The sequence below is a fragment of the Hermetia illucens genome, chromosome 1 (assembly GCF_905115235.1).
Source record: "Hermetia illucens chromosome 1, iHerIll2.2.curated.20191125, whole genome shotgun sequence".
Classification (NCBI taxonomy): Eukaryota; Metazoa; Arthropoda; class Insecta; order Diptera; family Stratiomyidae; genus Hermetia; species Hermetia illucens.
This window is the reverse complement of record NC_051849.1, coordinates 67,629,836-67,655,535: the sequence shown is the minus strand read 5'-3', so window position 1 is coordinate 67,655,535 and position 25,700 is coordinate 67,629,836. Positions and strand designations below refer to the sequence as shown.

At 39.1% G+C, this 25,700-nt stretch overlaps 1 protein-coding gene across 3 annotated transcripts in view; it reads left to right on the top strand.

Annotated features, from left to right (window-relative positions):
- Window positions 1-25,700, top strand: part of LOC119659766 (pituitary homeobox homolog Ptx1) — a 146,149-nt gene that overhangs the window by 39,021 nt on the left and 81,428 nt on the right. For all 3 annotated transcript variants that reach the window (XM_038068038.1, XM_038068046.1, XM_038068030.1), the window contains exon 2: window positions 13,857-14,366. In XM_038068038.1, the coding sequence (XP_037923966.1) occupies window positions 14,006-14,366 (361 nt within the window). In that variant the 5' untranslated portion in view covers window positions 13,857-14,005. The remainder of the gene's footprint in view (window positions 1-13,856; window positions 14,367-25,700) is intronic.

Here is a 25,700-nt window from a genome sequence, read left to right as displayed (position 1 = left end):
AACTGCTTTTACAGTGACATTCATATATGAGGGCCTATTTTATGACATTCACCCCACGGAATATAGCGCAAACTTCCCAGCAATTCAGTAAGGAGGCTTTGAGAAGTTTAGACGTCTGCGTTAAAAGCTATTAAAAAGTGCTGAAACAGGCAACGCTATTTGCGCATCAAAACTTCGACGCGCCTTCAGCGATGCATCAAATTTCGTAATTAGAGCAGTCCTCCAACAATGGACCAAATACAGCTGGGAGCCATTGGATTCCTTTGCAAGGAAGCTTGGCCCGGTGGAAATTAAATACGCTACCTGCGATAGAAGTTGGTGACTATGTGTCTGAAGATCGAATTCCTTCATCAGATGCTTGCAGAAAGCGAGTTGACCTTCTTTGATATTCACACCTTCCCCAAAGAGAGCGGTTGTCCTTTACGCCAATTTCATCATCTAGATCATATCGGTCAGTTCATCACCGATATCCAGCACGTATCCGGTTGTGAGAACGATGTTGCGGATTCATTATAGCACGTTGAGGAGTTGAAATTATTGATTGATTACACAAAGCTTGCAGAATCTTAGTCCGTGGATAAAGAGCTCAAAATGCTAGAATAGGGAGAGATGTCTTCAAATAAAGCAATTTCAGGTTCTATGAGCCAGCTGCACTCACTCATTCCGAAAAATTGCTTTACCAACGTCCACCACCTATCTCACGCTGGAACAAACCGCAATGTTAAGTGTGGTAACAAACAGGTATGTTTATCTGCTGGACAGCGGTGTATGACTAGTCATCCGTACAGTTTCGGAAAACCACACCACAACCAGGGTGAAGATGGTCAGCAATTACGCCTCCAAGATGAGATTTTCAGTTTAGTGTCGAACAATGAACAGGTCTATACTTCCACCTTCGGCAAAAAGATACATAATAATAATAATAATCGTTGGCACAACAATCCATATTGGATCAGGGCCTTGAAGTGTGTTAGAGCACTTCATTCAAGACCGTAACGGTACACTAGGAGGCAATGTGGTCAGCATTGCGCTCGCCCGAGATTATTACCCTGATTTGACTCAGGTACTCATTCACAGCTGAGTCGACTGGTATCCGACGTCAAATCACGATGCAAATTCCACTGCCACCAGTGAGATTTGAACCGCGACCTTCCGTATGACAGCCTAGTGCTCTAAAGATACATAGCATTTTCAAATGTTACGCGCAATCGATGGAAGTTGACAAAATAGCAAACAAATTTTCATATCCAAGGATCTGGCGACGATTAAGCCTTCATCCGTAATGACGAACCCTGAGAATAAACTATTCTAAAAAATGTACCTGGGTTCATACTGGGTTATCTATAGAACGAGTGAAATTTCGTTGATCTTTTCCTAGGACAAAACAATCACCATTGCGGGAAGGGGGCAATTTCATGGAGCAATAGACAAGAATGCGGCGAACGGGGGAATTGTAAAGTTTTAAGGGTGGTTGAACCGAGTTAAAGGTACATTCCGGAAACGCGATTGCTGTAATCCAGGCGGTTTCTGCCGAAGCCCAGCGTGCCGCCAAAAGAGTAGGAAAGCACAGTGAGGGAGGATTTGAGAGAGTAGCATGTTTTTTGCGCATTTAGTGTCAACTTATTTATAGAGAATCAGGAAACTAGAGTGTCTAAGTTCGACCGAAAGAACACACAGTTTGTTGGAGAAGTTGGGGATGAAAAGGCCGTTGATGAAGAATCAAAATAGCAATGCACCCACGCATGATATGAATGTATTGAAAGAAACTCTGCAGTCACGAGAGTCAAAGGTTTCAGAAAAATCCGTGTAGATAACTTGCGCTTCCTGCCGAGAATTTTGACATTTGGCAGCGAAGTGGGCGAAGTCTAGTAGGGTGTTGACCGTGGATTGACATTTCATCAACTAATGTTGCTGCTTTTTAGCTATAAGGTGGTCAAACCAGTCGTGGACATATTTCTCAAAGATTTTGTAGCAGGACGATTGGAATTTTCGGCAAGTGTATGATCACCACTTTTGCGTATAAAAATAATGAAAGCGTCTTTCCACTGGCTAAGAAAATGAAAACCTTCTGGGCTTTTGTTAAAAATTATACAGAGCATTATTTAGTTTTAGAAAAAAGACAATAGGAAGACTGTCTGGATTGGGACAAACATTAGTGTTAAATTTGCCAATGAAGAGGAGTAAATTGGGGTATTGCAGAAGATGCGAATTTAGCTGTACTCAGTCAGGAGTGAGAAGAGAAGAGAGACGAATCGGTAGAATAGTTTGCGAACTGACGAAAATAGGAGAAAGTGGGGGAGAGAGATTAAGATAATCTCTCCCTTCCCAGGTGATTCCAAATTCACACCGTCGCCGAAACAATACCGACCTTAATTGCGATCTATTCTCATACGCGAATACACTTGTATTGCTGTACAGATTTCAGGTTTCAAAATAGTTTGTTTCAAACTTTTAGCTTATGTAAGTTGTGTTTGAAATCGTGAAAGACCTTGACAGCCCAAAACACATTGTGTCCGTTCTTACAGACACAAAACACTTTTCGAGGGTTTCCCAATACTAATATGTTTTCTGGTCATTTCTATCAATTAGCGAATTCAATACGAGTTGCCCAAAAGTCAGGATCACTTCTGCAAATCTGCTGTAACGAAAATGGACTTGCACCACTAGCTCTCTATACTTGTCAATTTCACTGACCATAATAATCGATCATGTTTACACGCCGTTCATCTAATTGCCCATAAAGTCAATAATGCAAAGCATAACAATAATAAAAGGTAAATGAATACTTTTTTTTATAATATATATAGCAGTATGAAAAATAATGGCCTTAAGGCGGAATTAAGGCGATAATTTTGATATAAAATGTTAAAAGAAAGTAAAATTTAGCAATTGTATGATAAGTAGAGGAATTAGAAATTTTGGCAGAAAGGAAATTATTAAAACTCTATGCAGTTCTGAGGGGAGAGGACGAAGGCAACTCGATGCATGAGATTTTTAGACGACCCCTAATGAAGTTCAGGAGACGACGGGATTGTTCCACAAGCTGTAAGATCGATTCAAAATTAATTGTAGGTGGGCAAGTGACATAACTAAAATTCGTGGCCGTTGGAATGTCCCTTTTCGAGGAGGTTTCGGTGTAGCAAGAAAGTTTCGAAATTTGTAAGTTACTAGTCAAAAATGCTTACCTCTTTTCGTATCTTTTAATAATAAGCAGGGAATACTTTGGGTTTACTTCTAAACCTCAACCTGGTATGCAATAGGCTTGTCGTGTCATTAGCATAAATCATCCTGAGATGCATCAAGGAACACCACGAAAGTTTGATCGATGGAGAGAAGGCTGGTTTCCGCTCTTGATCCTCCTGTACCGCCAACACCAACATCCTTCCGATCATTAAAAACCAATGTGCGAATTTTTTTTTCAGTGTTCCTTCTGCTCTCGATCGATTTCAAGAAATCTCCCAATAGCGTAAGTTCGGGGTGTATGCTTTACGCAGGCGAGACATTTCGGAGAGAGCTATTGTCTGAGCGACATATGATGGGGCGAAATTTCACATGGTGCATGCAGGTAAAATTTTAAAATTTTGGAAGAATTTGAAGTCTAAAGGGGAGTTCGCCAGAAGGACATGCCATTTTTCCTCAAATACCTTGACTATACTGACGACACCTGTTTGCGTTGTCACCAATTCTTGCACGTTGACCAAATGGTTGTGAATTTAAAGGCAAGCAGAGTCGGATATATATATAAACACCAGAAAAACCAAGCTTTTTGGTTTAATTGGTTATCGCACTCCTCCTATTTGCCTTAATGGGCAGAAAATCGAGTTTATACACATATTTAGGTTGCATTATTTCTGCCGACGGCGAACTGATATGTGAACAATAATGGACCCGAATTCATTATTTTGTCCCAAATTGAAAATTCAACTTTTTCAATAAGCATCAAGTTGAGTGCCAATATTCTGATGTGTCATCGGGACCCTCTGACCTGTGATAGTAACTAATGAAAAACGTCCCTGGCGTACGGATCAGGTGCCAACGGCCATGCTGGAGAGAAAAATAAAGTGATAGTGGATAGGTTAGACATTTAGAAGGGGCCACCGGCACTGGAACCTACTATTCCAGGCAGACGTACGAGAGTGGATGAATAGTGCAAGCTTCCCGGAAAATTATAGGGTGGGTTGAAACTGACTGGGTTGGTGCGTTGATATTGTTAAGGTTGCAGAGGGTTTTGATGACCGATTTGTCCCTACTAGAGATTTTAGATACATAGAAATGAGCTGTGGGCAATGATAATGCAAGTTGGGAATTGTGACAGACACAAGCCTTCGAAATAGAAATCGGAAAGGTCAGTAATGAATTTCTGGACTAGACGTAGTGAACAAAAGGCCAGGATCACCTATTTGTTCTGATTTGGACACTGCTTTTTTATAACAAAATTCTATTATTTTGTTGAAATCTCTACTTTAAATTATCACCATGTAACGAATGTTGATCCTGCTGTGGATTCTTCCTAAATGGATTAAACATGACTTGTTTGGAAATGCAAAGATTAGTGCAGAAATGGGAGGTTCAAGTAGGCTGAGAAAACAAAGCTGCTTTTGCCGGAGATCAAAAGACACACAGGTCAACTGGTTGATTTAATTGAACTCCTTTTCCGTTATGAAGAGTACAACTTTCTGAAGAAGATTCACTTCCTCCTGGCTTTTTCGATACTTCTGTGCCACCTCGAATCCTTAAGTTGTTCTTATTGAATAACTGCTTCAAGTTTTTCAAAAATCCTTTACGATAATGTGGTTAACAAAAATTGATATAATTAATGCAACGATTTTTCGCCATTCGTCGACAATTAAATTGTGTTCGTCTGTACAAAAGGATATAAACAGAAACTAATAATTACGTCCGAAAATGAAGTCAAATAGTTCAAGTAAATTACTCTACAGTTAATAATAATAATCGTTGGCGCAACAATCCATATTGGATCAGGGCCTTGAAGTGTGTTAGAGCACTTCATTCAAGACCGTAACGGTACACTAGGAGGCAATGTGGTCAGCATTGCGCTCTACAGTTGCCAGATTTAAATAATTACAGATTAATCCACAATGTTAATTTTTACACATCCAGATTTTTATGAAGTTAACCCCTTAGCCTTTCAATGCGAAACATGTTCTCTTTGGACTAAACAGGGTCAAAATTCAGTAGCGGCGGATCAATAGTATCGACAAATTTCAAAAAAAAATTTCTTTGGTTGGATGGATGGTTCATGCTTCTGAATATCCAAACCTTTGGGGTTTGGCGATTTTTTTTACTTTCTAATACGTAATTTAGGTATTTCCACTTTGTTCGCATTGTGTTTGTCCCAAATGGAAAGTTTAAAATGACATTCAACTGATAATTTCTTTAGGATAACTTGTAACGTTCGGAAAAACCCACAAAATTACATTTGCTCGTTGCTATTTGCTCGTTGGCGTCAGTATCTTTCTCCAACCGTTCTATAAAATCACCAATAAAACGTTCGGTGCAATAAACGCTTATGCATCAAATGTACTATATTTATTGCATTCTTTTCTTAAGCAGTGAGCAAACATCAGAGATAAATTTGCTCAAATGAAAGATGAGAATTCATGTCTTGCTCCATTGTTCAGTAATTTGTAGCCTGATATGTGTATACATGCGTATCTAAATATCTACATCCATGCAAGTTCATATCCTTTTATACATATATGTAACTGCCAATTGAAATTTCATACCCAAAAACTCAAAATATCCATTGTTTGAATAATTTTTCTTGGCCAATAAAGCTCCATTTAAAATTACTTGAAGAATATTCAAGGAACGAAAAAAGATAAGGAAAACCATGGCAGAGTGACGACGATAATGAAGAAATTATAATACCTTACAAGACTGGGTAAATTTGTAAACAGTTTAGGAAAACAAAAGGATTTGCAACGTACGCTCAGGAATAATTACAATATAATTTAGATGATATGACAACAGCAAAGACAACCCCGAGAACCAAGAAAATTTAGATAAATTCACTTTCAACTTATCACGACAGGAGAACTAAGCCTTAGGCATATAATGTGATATTTATTTTTTCTGAAACAAAATATTTTATCTGAATATAGGCAAAGCTCTGGGCAAACTACATTTCTAAACACGGATTTTCGGTTAGTCATGCGAGTATGTACCCACTTCAAATAACAACAATAGCAGATGTTCCAATGATGCTTTTAAGCCTGATTTCAGTGCGTCTGGCGAAGGCAAATTAGATATCATTCATTTGGAATTGTTTTCAGAAAAATAAGAAAATTTATTTTGGACTTATAGGATTGCGGTATGAATGTCGAAAGGCTGTATTCCATGTTTGATGTGTGTTTCAAATGTTTCCTAGAAACTTCGACAAGAATAAGTTATGGTATCATCGGGAATTAAATTTATGACTAGTTTTAATTTCATTTTAATTTAAAAATTGACAATTTGATGTCGAGGATAAGGTCATAGAATGCAAGTTAGTTGCGTTCAGTCTGGCGGTTAAAAGTGAACGTTGAGTTGGTTAAGTAAGATAAAACCGTGCTTAGAAGGAATAGTTGCGTTAAGGTACTTAAAACTTTTGTAATAAGGTGGAATTGAACAAAGTTTAAGGTTTAAACCAATGGGACTTTATCTGTACAAAAGGATTTAAACGTGAGTATAACATGGATTGAAAGAAGCTTCCTTTTAAAGCACGCAAATGGTTTTCAAGCTCTTTGTTGGAAAGAAGTATATTATATAACGCCTCAACTAATGGAAGATTGAATAATATCTTAAAGAGAAAGAATACCCATAAGGATTGACTTCTTTTTATTTGTGTTTAATGAATTTCTAAATTCTTCGTTTTCGCATTTTTTAAAAAATGCATCCCTGTCATGAGCAGTCTATTCGGTCTGGTAAATAGGCAATATTAGTAGCTTTCACGCAGTAGGAAGGACTCCATTGTGTTGGGTGTTTATTTTATTGGAATATTTATATGTTTGTAGTACATTTTCCTGTAAATCACGCGTAAGCCACTGGCAAAAAGCAATAATTATTCTTTAAATAGTTTGTAAAATTGCCTAGCACCGAATGTTTAACAGCATAAAACGGATAACTTTACTGTGTAATCTAAGATTGTCCACAATAAGAAGCTTGAACCAAAGAAATATGTTATTCCAGCCTCGAATCAAATTTTTCATGGCCCATTTGAGTTCTAGGAAATCGATGAGAAATATTCTAAACTTTTACCTGATAAATAACCCAGGAATGCCAATTATTATGATATCTGGAGGATCCAATCGAGGAAGTAATATAACAGCAAAATCTCAAAAGTAAAATAATTATTCAAACCAATGAATTGAAGTGGAATTTAGGAGCGGTGCCTGCGCTTTTGTGTAATTTGGGGAGAGAGTGAAACTAAGGTGAACATTGCTCTTTCAACGTTGTATCTTTTGCAACAAAAGTGATTTAAAGAGGCAAGCTATTGTTAAATCGCTATTGATGAGTGTTTTTTAAATTATCATTAAAAAAAAAAGATACAATATATCAATTTTGACTGCTTATTCATTAAGGCGGAAATTCTAATGGTCAAAAAATATTTAAGAAAAAAACAAAACAAAATAACGGCCAGCACTGCACCACTGCTAGTGGAAAAATAAACTATGCTCTTCGTAAAATCCAGCCAAAAATAATCGTATACCAAAATACCGAAATATTTCTGTTAATTTTGAGCAACAGCTATTACATGAGCCTCAATTTCGAGAAAAATATATTTTTCCGTGATTTGGTACACTTGTGAACATTGGCCATGAGGTTTCGAGAAAAACACGTTAAAAGTTTGTTGTGCCGTTTAGAAACAAGGAGACCCTACACGTTTTTATAGCTGGAACTATAATGCGCATATCTAAGTATCAAAATTTTTCGGAAAGTAAATTAGAGATCTTTCAAAACTCCTTATCGTCCATAATGGCACATATTCGCTTGAATATTTATAATGTCGAGTTGATATTTCCAACATCTTACTTCTCACTTACACCACTTGACAAAAAAAATCCGAATGACATTTCCCATGCCATTTGCTAGTCATTCTGCTACGCGGAGGTTGGTCCCTACCGAATTACGTCTACGTTTGATGGAAGATGCCCGAAGTATTGCCCACCAGAAGCTATACATTTTATTAATTTCCTGACAATTTCCAGACCTAAGCCTGAAGGGCTGCTACTTTAAAGACAACTTGTTCCCTTCCTGAGAGCGAGGTAAAACTTATATACTTTACTTTCCCTTAAACCTCACCCTTATTATACTTCACTTTTATATAAGCATCTCCTGCTCGCTACTTAATCAATCTACATAGAGGAAATCCACTAATCGCAAAATCCAAATTAAATCTGGTGTTCACAGGTTGCTTCCTATCCATAGGCTTTCATATGCCTTCAATTGCGACATCCCTCTTCTATCAGGTGTTTGAACACAATGGATTTGGTAGCCTTTCTATTATTTTTCTTGGGTTCTTCCACTACCCTTAAGTGTTTTGTGAAATGTGACCAACTATTTGTCCGATGTAGGCTTTTGGAAACTCAGGGCACCTTATAGAGTCCACTGATTTCTGGTTTTCCTCGTATGCTCCATTAAAGGGGTCATCTCGTGTGAAGGCCGTTTTTTTTGGCTTTTTTTAGAAATTTGTTGTGGAGAACGGGATAAAGATACAAATACGAATTTTTCGCCATAGGTTTATTGATATCTTGAGCGTGCATAGTAATTTTGACAGCCCGATCGCATAGTTGATTATTGAAATACTGAGCAATTTATTCACCCATCTCCAAAAAAAGGTGTTTTTCTGCTGCCACGCTGCAATTATCTTAAAGAAAAAAAGTAAACGGCATTTTAACGTATAGTCCGCAAACTAGGATTATTAAAAAGTATTAAAAACTAAATTTTTGGTGCCGTGTTAAACTTTTTTTTATAAATTTTGGAGTTTTTTCACGGCTTTTTTAATGAATAAAAAAAAACTACTGAATGAATCACGACGAGTGGTGAAAATTTCAAAGAATTTCGTTGGATAAATTTTGGGCTATGGTGGCAGCCGATTTTCAGTATGCAGTTTCGAGAAAAACGCATTTAAAAAGTAGAATGCGATTTTTAGCCATAAAACCTTAACTGATCATTAACCTGCTATACCAGCGAAGTTATCCGAATGTCGCCCGGACCGATAAATACGAGCTTTATTACGTCGATCGAAATAAATCTGGCATGTGACTTATCATGTGTTTAACACTATAATTTCCGAACGACTCCGAATATCAAAAAATGACTTTGCCCATATATTCTACACTATATCTAGATTGATGTAAAAAAAAAATACATTCCGCGGATCCGACACACGGGATGACCCCCTTAAATTAAGTTAATTGAGGAAAGGTGCTCAATCGAAAAACCAAGATAAAGATGGAAGACACAGTCTACACTAACAGTGAAAAGTTAATAGATGCAAGAAATTTGAGGGCGTGGTTACTGAACGAAGACAGTTGGATACAAATGTTGCAGGAAGTGAAGGATGAAAGTGCCTATGACGCTGGAAAGAATATGGCTTTAATTCAACCAACCAAAAAATACTTCTATCCACAGTAATTTCACTGTATTTTCTTTCATCATTTATTGTATAGGTCGTCTTCTGCCCGCCTTTGATTCACAGCAATATTTTTGAATAGCTACAACGGGACTTGTTCCATAATAATCTTCCAAATGTTACTCTTCATCTTAGTTCATTAGCACAACAATCGAGATGTTATTTCGCCAATTTAAGGTTTCAAATTCTGTATTAGTATCAACTCTCCAGTCAAAGATTTTTATTCCATTCCTGGGTTTCTATTCTCCACCTCAAAATTAAAAATCTCTGTTAGTTCCTCATCATTTCTATGTGCTTTCCATAATTAGTCTATGCCCAGATTCTATTCATCTGTAATGCAAACAAATAAATGCTATTTGATTGACCATACTATGTATAGGATGCAGTTAGTCTGTCAGTTTTGACTGTTCAGGCGGCCAGTGATCGAATGAAAAATGATCCGGCCAACCGGCCAGACATGTTTGTTTAGGCTGCGAGCGAGGATTTCATGTTTGTTTAGGCTATGAGAGAGAATGTTATGGGCATCTTTATCGCCTGTGAATATTTTTAATAAATGTTTACATGCAAAAATATCTCAAATTCTCGTCTCAAAACTGTCCAAGCCCAAAATTGAACTAATGATGTAGCGGCTTGCGGGTTCATGAATGGTATATTCAGTTCAACTGGCGGCTGGTATATTGGAGGCTCTTCCAGCATAATCTACAGGTCGAACTAAACGTGAATGGCGGGCTTTACTGTTCTCACCTTACTCTCTTCAATGATTTCGTAGTATTCGTTTCCAATTTGAATTCTCTGAGCCTTTTTCCGATTTCGATCTTTTGCTACAATTGATTCAGTTTAGAGGTGCATTTCCTTTTCTATTCGAGTGGAAGCAACCTCTTTTCAAAATGCACATACACATATAGGTTTCATTCAACGATTTCACTGGTTGATTTACCACCTATCGATGACTCTATATCGATCGATATCGATGATCATGGCATGCGATTTTGCAGTGTCTCCACTGGTACTCTTGTGTTGTGCTGTAGCATCAAAGAAGAAGACGCTACAACATATGTCAGTCCTTAACCTCCCGAAGTCTTCATATCAACTCTTCTTAGCGGAACGATAGCATCCTAACATTTTGGAAACCGAGTAATGCTTCGGTCTACCGAGTGCTTTTATATGTTTCCCAATGAACGTGTGCTTCCAGTAAAGGACGGGAGCTGCCAAACAACTAGCCGATAACCCATCCCAATATAGGGTTGATGTTGAGCCACTATTCTGTAGACATGGTGTTCCGGGCTCTAATAAAAACATCATCTCGAATCCCCTCTGACAATCAGGTGAGAGTAAACACGAAGTCATCCACAACAAAGCCCCGCATAACACTTAGAAGGGGGAAATCGATGCGCAATAACCGCAATAACCAGAGCTCTTGGAGATAAAGCATAGACAAATAATCTTCACAATCAGTTAAAGTTAGTTATCATCTTACCAACAAGTCAGCATGATGCAGTCATAAATACTTCAAAGTTCATTCTGGCGAAAAATGATGAAATCTGGCATCTTGGCACGATGGGTTGAGTATTTTGATAAATTGCTCAGCAACCAGAATACCGGCGAGTCGGGCGTTTCGCCTATTGAAGAAGACGGATAAATACTGCCCCCACCAAGCATGGAAGAAATAGTCCTTGCAATTCATCAGGTTAAGAATTATAAGTCACCAAGTACCTGTGGAATTACAGTCGAACTGGTTAAATATGGAGGCGACCAACTATAACAAGTCGTTCATCAATTGATGCTCAGGCTGTGGAATAGACAATTAATGCCTGGTGACTTACAACGAGGCATGATCTTTCCCTTACATGAAAAGGGAGATATGATGCAGTAAAGTAATCATAGAGGTATCACGCTGCCGAGTACAATCTATCAATCTCTAGTATATTCCCCGTTTTCTTGCTAGACTGGGTAGCCCCATAGATCCGGAACATTGGCTTATACCAAAGAAGTTTAACCCGAGGTAAATCACAAACATATCGGATTTTCTCTCTGCAGCAAGCGACAGAAAACTGTAGGAATATATCCATCAGTTCCACAATCTTTTCATCGACTTATGATAGCATAGCCAGGGGAAACTGTACACAGCCATGAGAGAATTCGGTATCCGCACCAAATTGATAAGACTGGATGGACCTTTTCGTAGCCTATATTACGGTATTTATGAATGATACGACGACCTTTTGGTTGTGGTTAAAATCCGGCTCACAACCGATAACAGCTACCATGATGAAATCCGCGCACGGTTGTTGGCAGCCAACAGAGCCTATTTCAGCTTACAAAGACTGTTCCGCTCGAAACGTCTCATCATAGGGTCAAAGCTCTTACTGTACAAGACTATGATCTTGCAAGTCCTTATGTATTCCTCGGAAACTTAGGTTCTTAGCAAGAAAAATTGCGAACTCTTGGCCGCGTTCGAGAAAAGAATCCTCCGAAGAATTTTTGGTCCCCTACATGAGGATGGACAATAAAATCCGGCTCAATAGGTTACGGTGGGCGGGTCACTTAATCCGTATGGATGAGGATGATGCCACCCGGCAAGTCTATAAGGGCAATATCTATGGTAGAAAAAGAAAAAGAAGACGAGGCAGACCCTGCCTAAGATGGAGCGATGGCGTGGGTCAGGATGTCAGACAGCTTTTAGGGATATCGAATTGGTGGACCGGGCGGCGCAAAACCGGGATGTCTGAAGTTCCTTATTAAGGTAGGCCTAGACCGGATACTGGTTGTTGCGCCGTTGATGATGATGATAAAATCCGGTTAATCAGATTGCGGGGGGCGGGTCTCTTAATCCGTATGTGTGAGGATGATCCAGACCGGAAAGGATATAAAGGCAATATCTATAGTCGAAAAAGAAGACATGTCAGACCCTGCATAGGGCAAGACGCCATACAGCTTTTAGCGATATATTCTTGGCGTACCTTGGCGAGAAACCATAATGTCTGGGGTTTCTTATTAAGGCAGGTTTAGATCGAATACCGGTTGTTGCGCCGTTAAAGATGATGACCTTGTATAATGGGTAAAACTAACTTTCTGTGTGCGTACGTATTCTTTGATCTCAGGTGCGGTTCATCATTCACATCTCAATGACGTAATATCGGTCTGGCCACATCAAAGTTTTATATTTTGAACTTTATTAGATGCACTACAATCTTTCAAGATAGATAATCCAGAGAAATATTGAATACCATTGGTGCAAGCTCATGACCTTCTTTTAAGGGGAGAAATACACGTAGATGGTCGATCAAAATCCATTTTTTCCCCATTTTCTTGAATTTTGAGGTCTCCACAACATCTGGCGAAAACGACAAGATAATATTTAGACAAAAAAGTCAATTACAGCAGAGAAAGTGAAACCTGTTTTACGAGTGTTTTATTCATTCCTAGATTTTCTCACCCGTTTTTCTAACCGGTATTCAAAATTTCTCGAAAACCGATGAACCGTTTGCCTAGTTTTTCTCCACTGTACACGTGGGGTCGTAAGTCATGTAGTTTCCCTCTTCATCACCGCACTCGGGTCCGGAGACTTATGGCTCCGCTTGTGCGGTAGAGCCCTTTCTTTTTTTTTATTTTTTTCGTTTGGCCGTTGTGAGTTTCTGTTTATTGTCTATTTTTAAATCCGGTGCAGACCCACGCATCGGTATAGAAACATTAACTTTGTACTAATGGCACGTGAGGGATCAAAGTGAACAAATGACCCTCCCACCCCCCTTCCCGTGCCTGGCTAGCACAGAGGCGTGCAAGAACGTGTCAACCAAGTGCTTTGATGGAGCTTTAGTCTTTGCGGGCGGACCTTCACAGTCAATTTCGCCAATTTTTTTAGGTTTCTGGGATAACTCTTCTCTCTAGGTCGTCTTCGGCCACTCAGGATGGTCTTTTGATGATCCCATTCCTTTAGATTCATTACACTCTTTTTGAGGTTTATTAGAGGAAGAAGAAAATTCCCGATCTTATTAGTGCAGTCAGATTATGCGTTCCCTGACTATCATAAGCAGATTGACCCAATTTAAAGATTTGGCTGAAAGTCACTTCTTAAACAATGTCCCTATTGGAATTTCCTGTACTTTCCAGTCCCTTTTTGCTGCAATGGTCTAGAATACATATTACACGTCTAAGGAACATATACATATTCCTTTCTGCACACATAAAATAACTTAATCTTCTCTTCCTTTTTTTCCAGATACATACAAACAACAAATTTTTTGCTGGTGAAAAGTTTAAAATAACCGCCTCAAAACGACGTTCCTGCAGCATTTCAAAGACGTCGTTTCGACAAAATTCCAAACAAAACAACAAAATTTCTCAACCATATTTCCATCATACATAAATATGGAACGTGGTGGATTAGAGAGCATGTCGGATTCGACCGGCCTCTGTTTACAGGATTTAGTTAATGGAGGAGGTGGCGGCGGAGGCGGTGGAGGTGGAGGTGGTGGTGGAAGTTCCGGAGGTGGAAATGGTAGTGCCAGTACAAATGGGAACGGTGAACATTTACACAATCATCACAATCTTCATGATACGGTCGCGACAAGTGTTTCACCCACCATTACAGGACTCATGCCGGTCGTAACGGGCGGCAGCGGATTGAATCACTTGCACCATAGTACACATGACATTAGCAATCATCATCATCACCATCATCATCATCATGGGATTGTGCCGCCACATGAACCGCTCGAAAAGTTAAAAAGTAAGTATTTAGGTATAATTGAATTGTACCGGGGTTTAATTGTGTTTCAGGACTTAGTCATTTGAATTTTAGAATAAGGACGTACCATAAGAAGGGTTGCACTTTGCTCATTATTCTGAACGCTATCAAATTGCGATATTGAAATGAATGGTTCCAAGCTATTTCCATCCATTTTCTTCTTATCAAGAAATGGAACGAAAATATCAAATATTTTGAGGGGAAGCCAGTAATCGCCACTTCCCAAAAAATAGAGCTGCAAAGCAATTCTTATTCCACAATTATAACCCCTTCCCACTCCATTCTCCTTATGCATACACGCGTGTATCTCAATTAACTTTAATCGGAAAAATCAAGCTGTAATGCGATTACGTCGATTTGTAATTCGATATCATTCATCAGTTACATAATAGAGCATAATTGTATACAAAGTGTTGCTCATTTTCCTTTGGGTGAGCCCGAAACCTCGATGGTTTTTGTCCCCCTAAACGGTTGCCGGATCTCTTGAGTGTTCCCATTAAACAGGAAAAGCGCTTTCCGCCGTTGCGAGAAGGGTGCTCAATTAGCCGTAACGTTTTCCCTCGATACCGTCTTCCGAAGTGCCCTCACGGGGTGATATGTTTGCTGCCCTCGGTGCCTGACACTTTTTCCACACTTTGACTAATTTGCTTGGCAAACGATGGAAAAGTGTGAAATTTTCAGTCTACTAAGCGTGATTACATCCTTTCCCCTTGGACGAATATTTGAAATTTATATGCATGTTTGCATAAAGGATATCGCCCATAAGGATGACTATAGGAACGGAGGAAACCTGCTGCATTTATGCTCATGGAGAAATCATAGCAAACGTGCGCCTAGCCGTCTGTTTAATACTCAACGAAGTGCGTGAGTTTGAATTCAGCGGATCGAATTACTTGCCTGTGAAACGATGCTGTCGAATTCGTCTTCTGAAGGACGAGGAATACAAGGACAAGGATGAATCGACAATTCCTGTGGCACGTACACTGTGTGTACATTTTTGCATTTTCCTGCTTTTACGAGGGTTTTTAAGTATGCATATTCCGGCTTTTGTGATGGGTTCGTGGGCAAGAATTATGTTTACTATAAGTTTTTCCTTGGCAGGGCTGATTTTTTGCTTTTGAACAAACAGAGGAAATGGAGATGGTCCAATGGAAATGTTTGCATGGGATTCTGTGCACTTGTTGCAAAGAGCACTCATTCGTTGAGGATGAGGGTTTAGTCATTGTATCTCGACTGCCTTGAACCCATGATTTAGGCGTCTCATTTTTCAGATAAAGTGAGTTAATCCAGGATTATTAGTTAAGGATTCGAAGCAGGTGCGAGAATACTTTTTCAATTAAAACTGAATTAGTGTTTGTTATTTATATGTGGTCCCGTTTTTATGGAAGTGTTTGAACCAAATCGAATTCCCCTGAATGTACAAATAAAGTGTCTTTATTGATTAGTTTTGTAAATGTCACACAACATATAAAGGTCGCCTGCATGTTAGTAAAAATGCCCGTTTTTAGTAAACAGTCCACGGTTTGGACAATTCTAATTTTCTCTAACAGTATCTACATACTTCTATAAATTTCTACGTGCCCAAAAACTACCAACTTATTTGAATAAAATATTCGTCTTCAAGTGGCGCTAAATTGCGTAATGAAAGCAGGTAAAGCTCTGAAAAACTAACTTTCTCTTTCGACTAAATTATCATATCATTGTGTTCATGCGATGTCCTGGTGTTATCACCCATTGTTTAATGTTTATGTAAACACTATGAAAAAGTCACGGGTCGGGTTTACTATCCCCAAGGGTTCTAGACGAGTACTCGGCAAGGGTTTCTAAATTATCTAGCACTACACTATCTGCCCAGAAGCACTTTAAAGGCGGCAAACATCCACTTCATATTACAAATTTGAATGAGTTCAAAAACTGTTTGCTTACATTTGTTCATATCTTGTAACATGTTTTCTGTAGATAAGTGTATGTTAACAGCAAATAAGAAGTGTCTCAGCGGGAATGTTATCTTCAAGTCATTCCCTTTGAGTTTCTTTCAATTTGTTTCCTGTAATATGACAATAGGTGGATAGAGTTGCACTATGAGGATTTAAATTTGAAATTTGGATGGAATGGAAATGAAAGTTTAGTTAAAGAACAGTCTACCGGAATTGTGCTCTTCAATGAACAATTTGTTTTAGATTTGTTTTAACCAACTGAGAACTACAAGGTTTCGAAGGAGGGTCATAGAAATCCAGCACAAGCAATAATAATAATGGAGCAGCCATACCATATTTTGCAAAGAGATATATTGATCGAGGTATTGTGACAGAAAGGATATAGTGGATTTTAGTAGAAAGCTACTAAAGTCCGCTATCCATGTTCAGTTCGGACTGCCAGTTACGCTGATTCACTCGGCCGCCAATTGAATTGAAAGCATACCCGCAAGCTGCGATATCAGTAGTTAAGCTCAGGACGTGCATGACCTTAAGACGAGAATTTGAGATAGCATTAAGCTTAAAATCCTTGCCCACAGCCCAAAAAACATATCTGGCTGGTTGGCTTAATCATTTTTCATTCGGTCACCAGCCGTCTGACCAGTCAAAACTGACTGATCAACTGCATTCAATCCAAGTTACGGCTGCCAAATACTCACTCTTCAGACATAACTGACAGGCAAAACCGAACGCGGATGGCGGGCTTAAGTATCTAACTACAATCCGCGCTCGTTGTAGGTTGTCTATGTTAAGTGTACTTTTGTCATTTATATTAGCAGATTCATAACTTAGCTAACACTGCAGCTATCTTTAATCAAATAGCATCCTGTTAGTTGACAAACAGAAAGGGGATCTTGAAGAATTCCTACATATCTCCATCCACAATGAAAAAACAAATAAAAAGAATCATTGTTCTTCCACCTTGAGCAAGGGAGTAGCAATCTAGACCAAGTGCGGAAGTTATATTCATACTGGGACTTTTGCGAATTTCTGATTGGAAGTACTAGCTGAATCCTAAGAGAAACCATTTATTGTGTACCTCCGTTTCTAATAAAATCGTACTGTAAATCTAGATTGAGTTCTGATTTGAGTTATTCTTGTCAACCTAATCCGTAATGTGGTTATAAAGAGTTATTGTTAGCGACTTTAATCCAATACGGGCTCACTTCCAAAGACTGCATCTAATGCGACCATGGTACTCCATACCTCCAATGAGCCTTCATGGCTAGATCTAACTCAGTTTATCCCTTTGTAGACTGTCGAGCCTGATCGTCTTTTTTCGATAAATAAACAGCACAAACAAAGTCTCCTCAGCTAAAAGCAAACCACATTACCGCAAATTATTCCAAGATTCCAATTCTGATGTGACTCTCAAGTAAAGGTTTTTTTCTTGTTACTGAAACTAAGATGCTGGTCATCAAGAGACAATATAGTCAGCATTGCGCTCGCCTGACATTATTACCCTGATGTAACTTAGCTACTCATTAATAGCTCAGTTGACTGGCATCAGACATCCAGTCACGATACAAATCCTTTTGCTACCAGCCTAGCGCGCCAACCACTAATCCATTCAGGCTCAAGCTTGAGTGCTTACCCCAAAATGAAGATCCATGCCCCACAAAAAGCAATTAGCAATTAGTTCGGTTCGATGACAAGACCGTGCGGACTCAGAACTCCTAATTCCTTAAACAAATTGTGTTATAATTCGTAAGTAGAGATACTACAGCTATGACGAGCACACAAGACACCGCTGTACGAGTGGTAAACGTAGAGTCTGCTCTACGTTTACCCCAGCACAAAGCCAACACAAACGTCCATAGCAAACCGTGATTCAAATACAGGGCAACTAGATCAAGTGGTTGATGTTCAATAAAATCGGTTTCACACCATCTGCTTCCGAGATTGCGTATAGTATCGCGTCTGATGATACTCTGAATACTATTTTTCTTCTTTAGCCTTTGTTCCATTTGAAGCGGGGTCGGCCCATCTTGATCGGTTGTGCCATTTTGTCCTGGAAAAAGGCCTGATCTTTCCATAATATCATGTATTCGATTTCAACGAACATATGCATCCTTTCATGCTGAAAAGTTCTTCAATGGACTTTGACATATCCTGGGTACTATATATCCCAGGCTGCCTCTCACATTTATAGCAGCTTCAATTTTTTTTATTCTAATGAACTCACTCACCCTTACATCATATATAACGTTCATCGCAATTATAGTAACCACATCCCCCATTTAGTTTTCCTGCCGAATCTTTTTTTTTTGTTTTTTTACGCCATCTGGGTGGCACGCTCAAGGTCACTCTCCTCTGGGTTCCCTGGCATAGGAACATATAAGGGTATGAGCGGGCTGACAGATTGGCCAGGCAAGGCTCTGCTCTTGGCAGTCCCTCGGGGAATACAGTCGGTGTTCCGCTGGCGGCTGTCGGGGGCCAAGTCTACTCGCACTACCTAGCAACCGCGGGCCTGAGATGGCGAAGGCTTACAAGCTGTGCCAAATCAAGGAGAATTTGGCCCGCTTATAACATAGCCCGATCACGAGAGCTCCTGTGCCAGACGCGTGCAAATGCATTCAAGATTACGGCGGTCTGCACAGGGCACTGGCCCATAGGGGACCATACCACTAGGCTCGGCTTACCTTACAACTCGCATTGCCGAAGCTGCGGAGAAGGAAGGGAAACCCTCATGCACTTTCTCTGCGATTGCCCAGCTCTGGCCCGAGTCAGGCTGCGGACACTGGGTAAACCATTCTTTTGGGACCTCAGTGAGATTTCTAGCTGCAGGGTCGGAGAGCTGCTTTCCTTTGTGAATACTACGGGCTGGCTCTGAAGATCCGAGCCAACTGGACTCTGCTTCCCTGTTCCTATAACAACAGTCACGGTCTTAGGAGTTTGTGGCATCAAAACGGCGCACCATTGGCCGCTAATTGGGCTCCTCGGAGAGGCCACTGATACTTACCTACCTACCTTGTTTTTTGCGAGCCAATCTCTTTGTTTGAAGCTATTTCCCCGTAGATGGATCTTATGCATTTGTCAAGCATTCAAGATCCACTTAAATGCCAAGTATTCGATCCATTCTATGGTCAGATGCCCACTATTCCATTCCCCCGCCTGGGGTTCCCATTGTTAATACGGAATTTGGCGCCTCACAACTGGTTTTCTTCATGATAAATGCATCAGTAGACGCCTCAAATTCAAATACTGCAAAACCCTCAGTGACAATAAACGGGACCTCACGGTAATGAAGGCAAAGATGTGGAATTGAACCAGTGGCATAACTTGTCATAATCACATCCACATTGTAAAAAAACTGGAAGAGAGACGTCTTCGATAGTATGAAGATATAATTCAATTGCTAAGATCGACCAAAATGACGTAATTGATTAAGATGAGTTGACCCTCTTGCTGAAAGAGATTGATACCAATATTGTTTGCGCTTCACTTCGACCTACATACTATATTTCCATTTCTAAAGAAACGAAATCATCATATCTTTCATCTCCCTACTTTTATTTTACAGAATCGAGATTCTTACATGTTAAAGTTTCCATGCAGAGTATACACACTCCTATAGAGCCACTAATTTCGGTCACTCCGATGGCATGAGTTTCCTTTAATTATCCTCTCTTGGTTTCAAATTTATCTATGTGACAAAGTAAGTCGAATCACTTTCAATAGTTGCTTTGCGACACTGTGGTTTCTCAAGGTTCCACCCTTGGCCCATTCATGTCATCACTTTTCTTGTTATTCATTATGCTGCTCAATATGCAGTTACTAGCTCGATGTTTAACCTTTTGCAAGGATCTTTGAGGAACGTTTGGTGATAAATTGCAATGAAATTGCGTTACATCGCATCCTCGCGTGAGACCGGGAATATGTATCTCTCATGGCTATCTTTTGATAGCGGATTTTACTGCATGGCGTAGCACCTAACGCAACAGTTGCCGCTCCTGAATGTGTGACCTATCCACTGTCGCTTCCGTCTTCTGATCGGAATGTATACGCGTGCCAGATCTGTGCGCCAACGAAGTTTTTCATTTGAGGAAGCGTCAGAACAGCGTACTCTGATAATTGGCAAAGGCTTCCTGTTTCGAGTAACAGTGGAGTTCACTTTCTATGTGCTAATCCTAACACAGAAAGAACACTAGCACAGAACAGTCTCAACTTGGCCTTGGTATCGTGATAACTCCATTTCCAAATTTTAAACAAGGCAGTGAAAGCGGATCTAGCGCTGTTAATGTGTCGGACAGCGTGGAGTTCGGTGCGGCCATCGGCAGAAATCACGCTATCTAGATATACAAATTGATCGAGATAGAGAGAGTGCGATGACCCGTCAGATTGAGAAACTTGGTTTTATTGGTGTTTATCTTCAATCCAATTATACTTACTTCTCTTTCTAAATCCAGAGCCATTTCGCTAAGGGGCCTGACCTGGTGAGAGAATAACCAGATGTCAACAGCGTAGTCCAGGTGTTTGAGGAAAGATATCGTTGCCATCCACATCATCCGGGCAAGGCAGGAGGAAGAACGTCACCGATAACAAGGAGAAATAATATCGGTGGCAGGATGCAACCCTGCGGATTCTGATTCTCCGAGATTTCACCCCGGTGCACGTGACATTTTGCGCCATCATATATCCCTCTGTGTAGTGCACCTGCACCTTCCTGTTGACACTATCGAAAGCTTTCTCGAAATCGATGAAGAGCAGGTGCAGCAAAGATCCAAACTCCGCGCATTGTTCCAAAATGATCTGTAGGGCGTTGATGTGGTCAATGCAGGAGAACATGGAGCGAAAACCAGCCTGGTCTATGCCAATCAAGCTTCGGAGATGTTTTTTTTCCCTTCCAATTATCACACGCAGAACGGGTACCCTTCTAAAACTAAGCTTTTACTAAGAATAGTTGATTCCATACCATCAATGCCAAGAGCTTTGTTACCTCTCTGATCGCGCAAGGCTGGTTCAAACTCACTAATGATGTTGGTCATGAATGAACTTTCACCATTTTCGGAGGTTTCTGGGATGATTTTTGGGTGGAAGTACCCATTGAGGTGGAACCCGGCAACTATATGAAGTACTGAACTAATCTCTTCTCCATATGTGTCAGTTATTAACAAATTTTTCTTCTATATCTCTAGAGAAGTTTGTTTCCGGCTTGTATCGCTATCTCAAACGATTCACAACATTTCCTCGTCAAACCAATCATTTCCATGAAGGGGACATTTTTGTGGTGTGTTGTAAGCTTTAACGCAATCTGTCACGCGCTGCTTTTCTTAAATTTGACATGCTTCACTAAGCGGCGGTGATATTTCGCCTTTACCAGATGGTGATCTAAGTAGATAGACGAAAGGTTCTGAAGACCATTATGTTAGCGGTAACCTTTTTTTCAATTGGTTTTTCACCTATTTGGCTGAATTTGCGACCGTCTGGTAGGCCCAGTTCCGTAGCTATTTCAATGTGAGCAGCATAGCGAGAAAATTACAAATTCGTGCCGGTACTAAAGTCACCAGCTCGTTGACCATTGCCAGTGTTTGTTTCGTGGAAATTGTGTCCTCCTCTCAGCCTCTGTGAGTTTCCTAGCGTCCGACTTGTGCATTTTTTAATAGATGCAAAATCTATTTGAAATTTCTTTTAACTTTGAATAGGTGAAATGGTGGTGAACTTTGCAATTGGAAAGATATCCATTTATATGAAAGTTTATGTAGTTTCCTAAAATGTTGTCAAATCTGGGATTCTATGATTGGAGGAGTGAAAAATCGTGATTTTGTCGGGCGGGTCAAGATTTTGGCACTGCTCAAGAAAATTACTATAAATCTGTAACGGTAAAAGATAGAGCGGCCATTTCATGGAACAATTTTCTCCAAACAGCCTTTGAAATTTCCACCGTCGTCAACGGGGCATCCTGTATGTGGTTGTTTTAGGAGAAAGGAAAGAAGGCTGAGTTTTGTGAAGGACTTTTGTGATATAAGATATTATGGAATTGTCCTCATTCTTCAAGGAAGTTTAGGTGTATATTTCAGTAGCAAATGGGCCATCGATTTTCACTAGTGCTAAAATAAGGGAAAGGAATAAATGAAGTCTTTTCATTTCAAGGCTTCAAATTGTCTCAGAATTACATAATGCGGCTAAGCTGCTAGACAACCAGATAAGAACTTATCTGGAAATCTTATTGCCACATCTTACTATCTTCCCTTCTCTAAAACGCGAAATCATTTGATAGTTTCCTTAATATTTCAACGTTTTTTTATGTTAAGCAAAAGATTCAAATTAAATGAGCTGCATCATATCTCATTTCTGCTGTTGTATCCTTTCCTGAAATTCGATACCTTAATTCCGATTCAGAAGTTGAACATGAGCATTCCCTCAAAAAAATAAATTACCATATCCGGAAGAAAAAAGTGCACAACCTATAAGATACATGAATACAGAAGGAAACCGGAAAAGTGCCAAAGAAAATTCCAAAAACTCTGAAAGTCGGGCCACACCACACTTTTCCATGGCATTTGGGTGCTTTCAAGTATCCTCTTCAGACAAGGATAGACCAATTACTCATCTTGGTAATCCCCAACACTTCTGTTCACATTACATCGACCTTTATGCCGAGCACTAGCTTTAGGTCTGAACTGCAGGCACACTCCTCTTAGCCTGGCTTTATCTCGTATGGCACCCGCCAGAATGTATCTTTTGGATATTAAAATACGCCAGGGTGATGTGAGCATGCACCACCTAGACTTTTTTTTTATTTCTTATTCGTAGATAATTTATATGACCGTAAATTGGTAAATATGTATATCTGCTTGTATGCAGCTATATAACTGTAGAGTGGCTGGGCGAATGGAGATGGGATAGGATATCCTCATCCCCATAGCAAACGGAATTTATGGAAATACATGAAAATATATTTAGGTAAATAACTAGCAATTGCAGTTATTTCTGCAGTTTTCTTAGCAAAACTGTAAATTTAATATTATTGATAGGCAGAGCAATTATCGCTACAAGTATTAGAGTAGCACAAAATGTTAAATCAATGGAGCCTTGATAAGTATTGCAAGTGGTTGAATTGAATGCACACGTCTAGACCTTTTCCGCTGGACACGGGTGCTGGCACTCGTTTCCACATATTTTTACCAAAATCCTTCCAAATTTATTCCTAGAAAATATAAAGGCTTCGATTTGTTTTCAAGGAAAATTTATTGATTGTTTGGTATATATATATTTCACTAATAACCGGAAGAAATAGATCTTTGCGAATTGAGAGCCCATTCTCAAACAAATTATTTAAAAAATTTGGATTGTCTTTGAAGTAGACAAACCAATTGATCCCAGAGAAAACAGTGATCAGCATCAAATTCCAACACTTACGTCTCAATGCTAAATTTCACTGGCCTTCCCGAAACGGCTTAATCGCAGCTGTTGACATCATAATTCTTCTTTTCGAATTAATTAAGTGAGGGAAGTGTCATCATATGAGGACGATGCTGATGTTTTTTTATATCGGCTGGAACGATATGCGTATTCAGACGTAAAACGATGTCATTTGCTGTGAATGCACGTTTTCTTCTGGAAATCATTCTGGAAAATCTTGATAAATACATACACAAGCACATGTACGAGTATGGATACGTAGAAGCACATCATACGAGTACGTATCATTCTTGAGGGACTGTAACGATTTAGTGGCGTCGAAATTTAAATGAAGTCAACATGCAAAGGAATTAGCTCGCACATAAACTTCATCTAATGGATCATTAGTTAGGACTAATTTGTCAGTCTATCATTTCAATAATTAGCCTTGTAAGGTAATTTTCGATTTGGAGGGGGAGGGAGGATGAGGAATTATTTAAATTTTTGCAGAGATTTTTCAAATATATGTGGATAATTAGGTGATCATTAAATGTTTGTCACTGATATGTGAATTGGGTTTAGATTGGTAATACGCTTTTATGAGGCGACGAATCCATATTCTGTAATGTTTCATTGACACATATCCTCTTTTTGGTTCGTATGAAAAGAGCTATCTAAATACCTCCAAAACCAACCAGCTGAAAAATATGAAAAAATATGGTATACGGGATGCATATGGTATCTAGACATCAAAATACGATATTTAAGTGTGATCTTGCGGTGTTTCTAGCGATTAAATTTTTTGAAATTATTAAGCCACTTACTCCCTTCAGCAGTGCTATAAGTCTACTTACAAGTCTTGATTATTTTAAAAAACAAAAAGGAATGTAAGAAATCTTCTCAAATAAAGTTAGTAATAGTACATTATCGTATTTTGAAAATTTATTCGGAAGCCCCCTTAAGTTCATCCTAGATCCGTAAGATTGCAATAATATAGGTTTCAAAAAGGAAAGTTTGGTGGAACCCTTAATATCATTAACAAAGTTACAGTAGCTCGAAGTAGCCTCATTCGCGTCAAATTACTTCACTAATTGATAAAATATCAGTACTAAATCGAATTGAATATCGGGTATATTCGAAGTATCCACACTTCGAACTATTCAAAAATGGAATCGTCGGGCACCCAAATATTCTTACATAAAAAATCAACGGAACCTTTCATTCTTGAAGTGCCGAGCTTCCGGTTTCTAACTCATTTTTTTTTTCAAAATTTTCATTTCTTGATCAATATCAATTTCATCCCCAATCTCAGTAATCCTTCTCAGATACAATAGACTTTTGTCAGCAATTTTTCTCATTTTTGAAGTTCCCTAAAACTCAGTTACTGAGGCACAAAAATTAGGTACAATAAATAGAGAACGATTGCGAAGAATCAAGTTGAAATTTGTAGGCAACTTCTATTAAAGCGGTTGTACCTTGGTTTCGATGCCATAATATTGCCTCTTACAAGAATCTAAGTGTGACCGTTTTTATCTTTCGGTTCCTTCTTTCAATTCTTGGATATCTATTCCTCAGTCATACTTTATAGTTTCTCCGTCCATAATATTCCCGAATATGTTTCTCTAGTTTAGTCCTCCTGCCATAATTATGATGACCATGCAATTGAAATAGTGCAAAGGAGATTTATCCGATTTCTAATCTTAAAAGAACCTTCCTTCCTCGATCGCCTGGTTTTTCTTAACCTGACACCTCTATCAATCCGAAAAGAGAGAGTGAGTGATTTACGAATTGTAATGGTTTTTTTGACTTATATGCAGTAAATATTTGGAGTATTCTCCTTTTATTGTCGATTAAATAAATAAAAAAATATTCGACACCTATGCTATGTCATCTGTTATGACCTTTTTAATATTTTCTTGATGGTTACTGCGTTTCGTCGCTTATTCCTGAGTGTCTACGTGACGTTGTATTTAATTGTAAAAACTTTTCTCATCGA